The 9,749-nt window shown below is 39.3% G+C and overlaps 1 protein-coding gene across 3 annotated transcripts in view; it reads left to right on the top strand.

Annotated features, from left to right (window-relative positions):
- The first annotated feature begins 424 nt into the window (after positions 1-424).
- The window catches only part of LOC311095324 (transcription factor COE3), a 105,478-nt gene continuing 96,153 nt past the window's right edge, over positions 425-9,749 (top strand). For all 3 annotated transcript variants that reach the window (XM_084133794.1, XM_084133795.1, XM_084133793.1), the window contains exon 1: positions 425-833. In XM_084133794.1, the coding sequence (XP_083989920.1) occupies positions 700-833 (134 nt within the window). In that variant the 5' untranslated portion in view covers positions 425-699. The remainder of the gene's footprint in view (positions 834-9,749) is intronic.

Raw genomic sequence — 9,749 nt, 5'->3', positions numbered from 1 at the left:
CCGTGACCAATCAGAGCTCAGAACGGAGATTGACATGTAAATGACTTTGCCTTTTAAGGACAAGTCTCCGCCCTCGTCAAGTCCACGCTTGTCCCCCCCGAGAGCTCTGGAGCCGCGGAACCCGAGAGAAGGTGCGCTCCGCTGGGACACAGGAGGCATTAAGAGACGGGGAGGGAGGGAATGAGATTTCTTGCTACCCAATCCCTCTTTTCCCCAGGGACAGCAAGCCTTCCCTGGTCCATCCCTCCCTCTTGTTTGGTAATCATTTCATTTTACTCCTTTTTGAAGCAGTCGCCCGTTTTATCCCACTTTTCATTTCACAATCCCGTGCGCGTCTGTTCGCCTTCTTCTTCAGAGCAAGTTCGCGTTCTCCCCTCTTTCTCCCCGCGACGAGAAGGTCTGCTTGATCCCGGCTGATCGTTTCCTTTGAGATGCTCCACAGCTCTTGCCTTCTCTCCACCCTCTTTTAACTAGAGACCGGTTAATCTTGAGTGAACTGAACTTGGGTTTGGAATCTAAAAGAAAGAGGAACACCCAAAGGGATACGGCAGCGCGTCTTTGGATAAGGACCTCTTTCCCCTTGTTGCACTTTGGGGGAAGATTTTTTTCCCTTTCAGTTGGTTTTTGCTAATCCAGGTGGTGCAGGAGGATTATTCCACTCGAGCTGGTGTAGAGAGACATCCCCAGAAGGCTATTTTCATGTTCTCCATCCAGGACGGTCTCCCACGGGGAGCCTTGACCATGAAAGAAGAGCCCCTTACGAGTGGCATGACGCCGGTGCGCTCTTGGATGCAGAGCGCGGGGATACTGGATGCCAACACAGCTGCGCAAAGGTAAACATCACCAACAAGCTCCAAGTTGTTCATATTCCAAGTAGTTGGGTGCGTGAAACGGAGCTTCTGAAGCGCGTTAGAGAAAGCGCTTTGCCACAGTTCTGTGAGTGTTTCGAAATCAGTTGTTTTGAATCTGTAAGTGCTCGTTCAAGGTTGTTGCAAATAGCACAGTATCCCAGTCGGTTTGTCGGCTGTTATTTAGTTGTAGACGTGTTGAAACTGATTGCGCATCGTTAGGCGCATTAGCAAAAGCTGCTCGCTCCGCTCCAGAAAGGCGGACTCTGATTACACTGCCTGTCACACATGAGAAAACATTGTTCTACCTGATTTCTCTGTGGCTGAAAGAGAGCTGGAGATCGTTCAGGTTGTCCTGGGTAGGAATGTCCCGCTCATGCCATCTTATTTACCGTTAAAATGTTGACATTTCGCGCTAATCTAATGATGTTTCACGTGCGTCGCAGGGACAGAGAGCTCTAGTGAGAATCACTGACTAGCATGAGTTTATAGTTTGTTTGTAAATAAAATATGCAATACATTGAGCGCCCTTGAAATAGTCGATTAAAACGGATCTTTAATTATTTATTCTGATAGGCTTAATCTTATTTATGTGGTACGTTACAGAATATAACAGATAAATGCTGAAAGTGTCGAAAATGTGTTTGTGAGGTTATTGCGCTGTCGTAGACAAAACTATTTGGCCTGTTTTCACAAACAGAAAAGTCAAACCGACCATGCGTGTTTTTCAGTAGTGTAATGCAAACCAAACCAGTTTCCAAACCATTTGCGCTTGAATCAAAGTTAGTTTTAGGACTGCGAGTTCCTCCGCTTACATAGCCTACTCTCCTATGGGTTCTAGAATGATGTTGAAACACCGAGGAAATGTGTGCTGTTCTGTCTCAGCCTTCAAAGAAAGACCTGGGATTTTGAGAAATGTGTAAAGGTAACACTCAAGTTGTCTTGTAGAAATTTCACGCAGAGTGACAACATTTGTTTGAGCATTAAAAAAATAAAAACTCTGATAGCGGCTCAAAATGATTATTATATGGCCAGTGATATCATGTTAAAACTGTTTAAAATATATATAGGAGGAGAGGGAAGAACAGGGAGCATCACACTAATTCTGAAAATGTATTGTATGTAGCCTAATATTAAGACGGGCACGCTTTTTTAGAAAATATACGTGTGTGTTTTTGACCAAAATTTCCATTTCTTTTCTTTTTCTGACTTCATAAACGCACAGAGAAAACGGTCAAGGACTTAAGGAGATTTGCTAATTTACTGCCATTGATTATTTTTTTATTTTTTTTGCAGCATAGCCTATTTGAGCTCAATTAAAAACTTTATGTAGGCCTGTATATTTATTTATCATAGGCTATACATTTAATTTGGCTGCAGCAAGGCCAAACGTGCGGGCTACAATAAATTAACATCTAAATAACGATTTTATGTGATCTTTTATACTCAATTGATCAGTAAAATGCAGTTAGGCTAATTAGACGGGTTGTTATTTTCTGCTGGTTTGTGGAAAAGTATGCATCCTGAAATCAAAACATCTTCAGGACATATAAGCTTTCCAGGCGTTTTTTAATGTACAAATAATATTGCAGTTCATTAAAACATGTAGCCTACCAAGAGAGATATGCTGCGTTTACATGTTTTTGCGATTCCCTTGAATACGTTCGGAGATAAATCCCCGTGGTATATTAATATTGCATATTGTGAAGGATAAAGTTGATGTTTCAAACTTACACCGAGGTCAGCTGCCGTGTACAAGTGGACGAAATCACCTGCCCATTCTCTGCCTTTCATATGCGCTAACATGAAAAAAAAAAGTCGCGAACACCTTGTAGATCACCAGTATTTGCTGGCGAAGCTGTTGATGTTTTTACTATGATATTAATTAGAGACAAAAATGCAGAGTCTTTGGGCATCTAATTACCCTACATGGGATAAACTCACATCTTGAATTATTTATTTTGGGGAGAAAAAAAAAGTCGCATTGAATGTAAGTTCCAATGCATATCGCATACAAAAAGTCAATTTGCAATGTGACAAGAAAAAGCACGTTTTATGTGCATTTATTTATTTAATTATTTAAAATAAATCGGTCAGATTTATCGCACGTTTTATAGTAATTTCTCATGCTTAAAGTTGTGATAAAGAGCCGCGTTTTCTCATCATGTAGCAGGGCTGCAGAAAAGTCATTTGTATATGTTAATACAAAACCGTTTCCCTCATAATAGCCTAAATAATTTGCTCTAGCCAATTATCAGCCTCATACACAATAACACAAAATTCGAGCTCCTGACAAACGTATAGCGAAAGTGTCACGATAGCATCTTAAACTAAGACTAAAAGATTTAAAAAGGCTACTTAAATGATTAAAAAGAGTTCTTAATTTTTGCATAACAAATAGTGTGTTTATAATCCTTAATTTGTTGTACATTTCTGTATCAGCCCATGAATAGCCTACTTTAGTTAACTTTCAGGTAAAATAAATATGCACCTCTTCTTCTGCTTCTACTTTAAATCTATCCTCTTTCTCTCTTTCTTGCTCTCTCACTCTCACATTTTTCAAAAAAAAAAAAAAAATAGATTTAGTGCTTCATTTTAATATCAAATATACACTGATGGCAGGATATCAGTTTTATGGGTGCAGTAAAGGGTGTTCTGTTAAGAGACAGTAAAGAGAGTGAATCTAGACAAAAGAAGCAAAAGTGAGAGCTTAATTTTATTTTAATCCTTAATGTGATCCTGTAAATACAGGCTACCATGTGTTGGCTGTGGAGGTGATAGATAGGTGTAAGGGGTGAGCTTGGTGTAAAGTGCAACCTTTTTTTTGGATTAGTCAGAGTAAAAAAAAGGAAAGTCATTATTCAGACACATTGGGATTCTGCATTCAATTTTAACTGCAAAAATGAGGATTGATGCATGATCCCATTATTATTACCCACATTGTAATCACAGTTCAGTGCAAATTTTCATCCAGTGTAAACTTGTTTGCATTGCTTCGCTATCTAGATAGATGTAGATGGAGTTGGCGGAACAGGTTTGTGATGCTCAGGCAGCTCGGGGGTATGTTTGTGGGGTCCATCTCCCCCCAAGCATTTCTCTCTCTCTTCTCTCTCTCTCTCTCTCTCTCTCTCTCTCTCTCTCTCTCTCTCTCTCTCTCTTTCGTTCGTTCGTTCTCTCTGGGCCCAGGGGTGAGTGAGAGGGCCGCACAGCTGGGGAACAGATTTCGATTGACCCTTTCACCGATTCCGTACCCCTACACTGTAAAACCTGGCAAAGTGAATTATGTCGCCTCTGTTTTGTCCGCTTGGGGGAGAAGGAGGGGTCAGACTAATGAAGTCCAGACCCACAGGCTTTGTAAAAAAATAAAATAAAATGTAAAAAAGCATTTTTCTCTCCGCACCGTCCCAAAATCCCTTGCATGCCGAAAGAGAGAGAGAGTGCAATGGCGGGATACATACTATTTTTACATGTTGCAAATCCGTCCAAATATGCAACAACGACACTGGACGGTACAGAAATCGCACTTGGCCGCTCCAAAAAAGTTGTTCGTGCAAGTTTAAAACATTTCCGTATTCGTAAATACATTAAAACACTCACCAAATCACAAAACACACCTGATTTACAGGGTCTCGCTCTGCTCTGTCTCAGTTGACGCCTGCATGCCGGAATGTAACACAGAGAAACAAGTGTTTTAGAAACAGCTGCCCCATAACATGCTCGCGATTAGAGGCCGGGTGCAGGGCCACCTCTGTAACGACCCCATTAGAAACATACAGGTGACCAGCTAATGATTTCAGCTGTAGGCCACTAACGATTTTAGAAATGACTGTAAGGTGTTTTTTTTTAGAACAGTGTGAGTGAGAGAAAGAAGCGAGTGCTATAATTTGTAGTGTGTGTGTGCAGGTCTGGCAGGTGCAGTCGAGCTAAACCTACAGCAAACACGCACAAGTGCAATACTAATAAAACACACACAGACCCCACAGTGCAGGGGCAGCACTTCACACACACTGCACTGCTCTTATGTAGAGCTCTCTCAGTCCAGCTGAGGAGAGACATGTGACCAGTGCATTGATCAAGGCGTCCATAGCAGATCAGTTACAATGAGGCCCTGGCTAATTTTCACTCTCTCTCATGATAGAAAGAAAAACAAATATATGGCAATTTGGAGGGAGACAATAATGGTAAAGGAATTCAATGTGATTAAAGCATAAAGAATGCAATAATATTAGGGCGTAACAAATGTAAATACCCATTTCCTATGCACTTGATACACTTCTGCCGCTCTATTCTTTGTCACATGTTCAATTAGAGTGTTCTAATCGCATGAAACATTTGTCTGTAATTTAGCCGTCCAGCTCCAGGAAATAACTTCTCACTGTGCAATGGTTTACTTGTCTCGGTGCAATTACGAACAAATTAGAAATGAGCTGGAAGCGTTTAGCACTGGCTGGTTATACGCTTTTACGATTAAAGAAGAGGAGTATTACGTTTCGGACGTGTTGCAGTGTCTGACAGTGCCGTCAGCACTTTGAATTTGTTGGTGCATGTGTGTTAATCTTTATTGCTAGTTACACTGGCTTAATAGTACGATTAGCAATCATTGTGTGGACAGTAATTACCATTATTTGGATACAAGACATTAAAAGCTCTTTTATTTTTTGATCAAAACCTAAAAAGACCAAGTCAGTTATAGAGACTTGCATGAGGTGCCTGTTAAAACTGAATCAGCAATATGGATCATGATATTATTTTTTTCAGGAAAACATGATAAACCTTTATGGTCCATATCACATGACATGCATGTACTTTGCATTAAAAAAAGTCTGGGTTCATAATAGCCTACATCGTTTTTGTCACAGCTGTGGAGCGTTCCACACTGACATGATAGCCCACGTTAGCGAGCGATAAACAAACGGAGGTGAATTTGATTAGATGTCTAATCTGTGAGTGAGCCGCGAGTCTATTGACTCAGATCATCTCGTGTTGAGAGCTACAATCAGTGAGCAATGATGGCACATCAACCCCACTGACTCCACGGCCCATTCAGCAGAGCACCTCTTCTCAAAAGAGACGTTCAGCTAAACGTTTAGGTGGCAAAAGCTGTGTTTTGTGTGTGTTTTTTCAGTGGCTCATTGGTTTTTTTGTGAAAATTCAGATCGTGTTGAATGCGTTTGTTTAAAACATGTTCGGGTGCTTTTAATTGGCATACACTAGTGATTCCGTTTAGATTGAGATTATTCAAAATCATCAGTCAACAAAAAGTATCCAAATAAATGAATGGATGATTAATGACATTGAAAAGTAAATATTTGGGCTTTAATTTTTTATTGAGAACCAAGCACATTGTATAAACCAGTGTACATATAACCAAACATATTGGTGTATATAGAAAGAAAAAGAAAGCAAAAAAAGTACAGGGGAAAACATCTGTACATCTTAAGCTATTGCATATGCAGTTTGTATTGCTTTTAATTTTTTTCTTTTACATATTTTCCCAAATGCTTCCAATTTCCAATTGTTCAAACAATTTGACTATATGAATATAATAACAATCAAATACAGTAATTAAATAAAAAAAGTGTTACATTTTTATCACCATCCAATGAGAAACACCTTAACATCAATGTGATGCATGATGTCCCAAAAAAGCCATTTTTTAAGTTACATACAAACCACATTAGGTGATAACTTTTGACCCTTACCCATAATTCTTCTTCACATGTAATTGTGTTTTTACTTCTGTTGCATTGGATTTGCATACCTCTTAAAATACATCATTTTCAATACATTTCTCTATTTTTGTATGCATTGTCTATTAATCCATGCATCAGAGGTTAAGGGAACACGATCAGGAACAGAGAGGCATTTAAAGACACTGTGTACTTTTCAGTAAAGTGTTAGTATTTGTGTGTGTGTGTGTGTGAATAAAACGGCGAGCAGGCGGTGGCAGGGATGCAGGCAGCTGGTGATGTATGTGCCAGCTTATCACTGGGAGACGTGACAGACAGGCCGTTTGTGTTTGTGTGGCAATAGAAATCATGGAGAAATGACAGGCCTTTCTTTATGCAAAGATCCTCTCCGACACGTTTGCTTTGACTTACGGCCACCCGTTACTGTGCAGCGGTGACAAATGCCTCTATTACTCTCTGCACTCTGTCATTCCAGGAAGGTTTTCCTATGATTCCACGTCGTAACATCCAATTAGCGATAAAGAAACAAAGATGCCGCCTATCCATAAATGCAATCAGCACATCTGGCGCAGCGCTTTCACCTCAGATAACTGCCATGTAAAATACACATTTTTATACTTTAGGGGGAACTAAACTGCTCATTTTGACAATTTACAATGCACACGGCTTGTGTTGAACAATTAAATCACCACACACTTGAGTCGAGAGAGAACGAGAGCTACAGAGATGACATCGCAACAGGCCAAGTGAACCAAAGAAAAAAAAAAAGGCCCCGTTTGACCACAAGTGGGATTTGGGTTTCAAAACAACCTCTTATTCTCTCTCTCTCTCTCTCTCTCTCTCTCTCTCTCTCTCTCTCTCTCTCTCTCTCTCTCTCTCTCTCTCTCTCCTATTCTCATTCTGTTTCTGCTCTCCACTAATCCCAATATGCTGCCCGTGCTCCTACAGCGCTTTAGTCCTCAACTCATTAAATCTTATTACACAGCTAATAAGCGCTAACCAAACATACCGCTGCCATGCTGACTGCCCGCTGCCGCCCCCAACACCGCACGAGTGCACACACACACACACTCGTAAGCATGAGCAAATGTATGCCACAGTAATTGTCTGTTTCTGCATAAATTACTCCTCATGTAAACATAGAGTATGTGCATATCTTAGTATCCACCATCCTCAAAATTCTTCCATACGGACCCTGATGAGCACGAGAAAAGCGAGCATGTTCTGGTTCTCAGCTTTCTTCTTTCTCATTTGGTCTGTTTTGGACATTTATTAGAGTAAAGGTCAAATTAAATATGATTCCCTTATGTTGGTTAATTTAGAGAATGATCTCCTTCTCACTGATGAAGGCAGGTGCTTTATCGACCAAATCTCAGCTGATTTTTTTTTTGACGAGACCTTTCTGTGAGGGAAACTGGTTCTGAGACCTTTTTGAAAGGATGGAAGCAACAAAACAGAACAAGAAATTCTTTTAAAAAAAAGTGAAAATGAGGAAGGAAGAGCGCAAGAGAGAGAGAGAGAGAGAGAGAGAACAAGATTTACATTTACTTGTTGGATCAGCACGTTGGCGCTCAGCCAGGGCAGAGATGATTTTTCCGCGTCACATTTGTATAAACAGAGCGCTGCTGTACGGCTCATTAGTTCGATAGTGAGAGAGAGAGACGAGCTGTAGTTAAAGACTTCCCTTTGTCACAGTCCATCACAGGCGTGATTAATGTCACCAAGATGTGGGGCCGAGTCCGTGATGCCACCCATATGCCACACACACACGCACACATTCACACTCACACACTACATGTGTCATATATTGTATTGCAGGCGTTTTAACAGACACCTCATGAAAAAAAAAAAAAAGGAAAAATACTGGTTGACAGTCAATACAAAATTGATGCACTACCGTTTTTGAAAGATGCTTTCAATTGTTTCAATTGTTTAAAAGTGACAGAAATGAAGTTTGTAATGTTACAAAAGGTTTCTATTTCAAATAAATGTAGTTATTTTTAACTTTCTATTCATCAAAGAATCCTGATGGAAAAATTTAGCAAGGTTTCCACAAAAATAATTAGAAGCACAAATGTTTGCAACATTGATAATAATAAATGTTTCTTCAGCACCAAATCACAATATTAGAATGATTTCTGAAGGATCATGTGACACTAAAGACTGGAGTAATGATGCTGAAAATCACATGAATGAATTAGATTTCAAAATATATTAAAATAGAAATAGTTGTTTAAAATTATAATAATAATTCACTGTTTTTGATCAAATAAATGCAGCTTTGGTGAGCATAAGATAGTTCTTTCAAAACATTAAAAATTTTACAGACCCCAAATGAAGTGTAGTGTTCAATAAAGATAACTTACGTTTGTTAACACAACAATGATGTACTAAAAATGGAAAAGTTTTTCCTTTGCATTTGGATGACAACATTGTCAAAGCGATCCCCGTTCAGACGGATCCGCGAAAACGATTAAAAACGCTGTATAAAGCTGCCAGGCCCATAGTTGGCAATGTCACTTTGTAAAGAAACACTACGCACCTATAGACGGAGCATGTAATACACATGTGCATGACGTCACCGTTTTCACATATTTGCGTTTTTGTAGTTTACATGGAGACAATAACGCTACTGTTTTCAAAAACTTTCACTTTGAGCCCCATTGTTGTGTAAATTAACGGCCAAAATGCATGCCATTGCCGTTTTTAACTTTTAAAAAAAGTATGTGAAAATTCATTTCATTGTGACTCATCAAAGTAATGTGACATTTTATTATGATTTATTATGACATTTTATTATGACATGTTATCAAATTCATTACTTCAACATTAAGTACGCATGTTAAACAACTTTACCGACCTCTGAAACATCTTTTCTTTTTTGCTGACGTAATCTAAGTCAAATTGGCGGGAAAAATAGTAACCAATAACGTAGCCTAACAATCAAATCAAATCCTGATAGCTGATATCAAGTAACGCTCTACATTTGAATACCAAATATTCTGTTTTACTCTGAAATATGACACGTTGTGGGAGTTAAATGTGTTGTAAATTACATATTTGCAATAGAGTGGTGCAGGGATGACGTCAAAACCCGGAAGTCTAATTCGCCACTGGTTTCCTCGAGACTTTCCTATGGGGTTTTATAATGGTAAAGTAAAATAAGGACTGTGTTAAACATAACTTGATACTTTGATGTTTTGTTCTACAA

The sequence above is a fragment of the Abramis brama genome (assembly GCF_963993115.1).
Source record: "Abramis brama genome assembly, chromosome: 13".
In the NCBI taxonomy this organism is placed as follows: Eukaryota; Metazoa; Chordata; class Actinopteri; order Cypriniformes; family Leuciscidae; genus Abramis; species Abramis brama.
The sequence above is the reverse complement of the archived record's forward strand: the minus strand, read 5'-3'. Positions and strand labels throughout refer to the sequence as shown.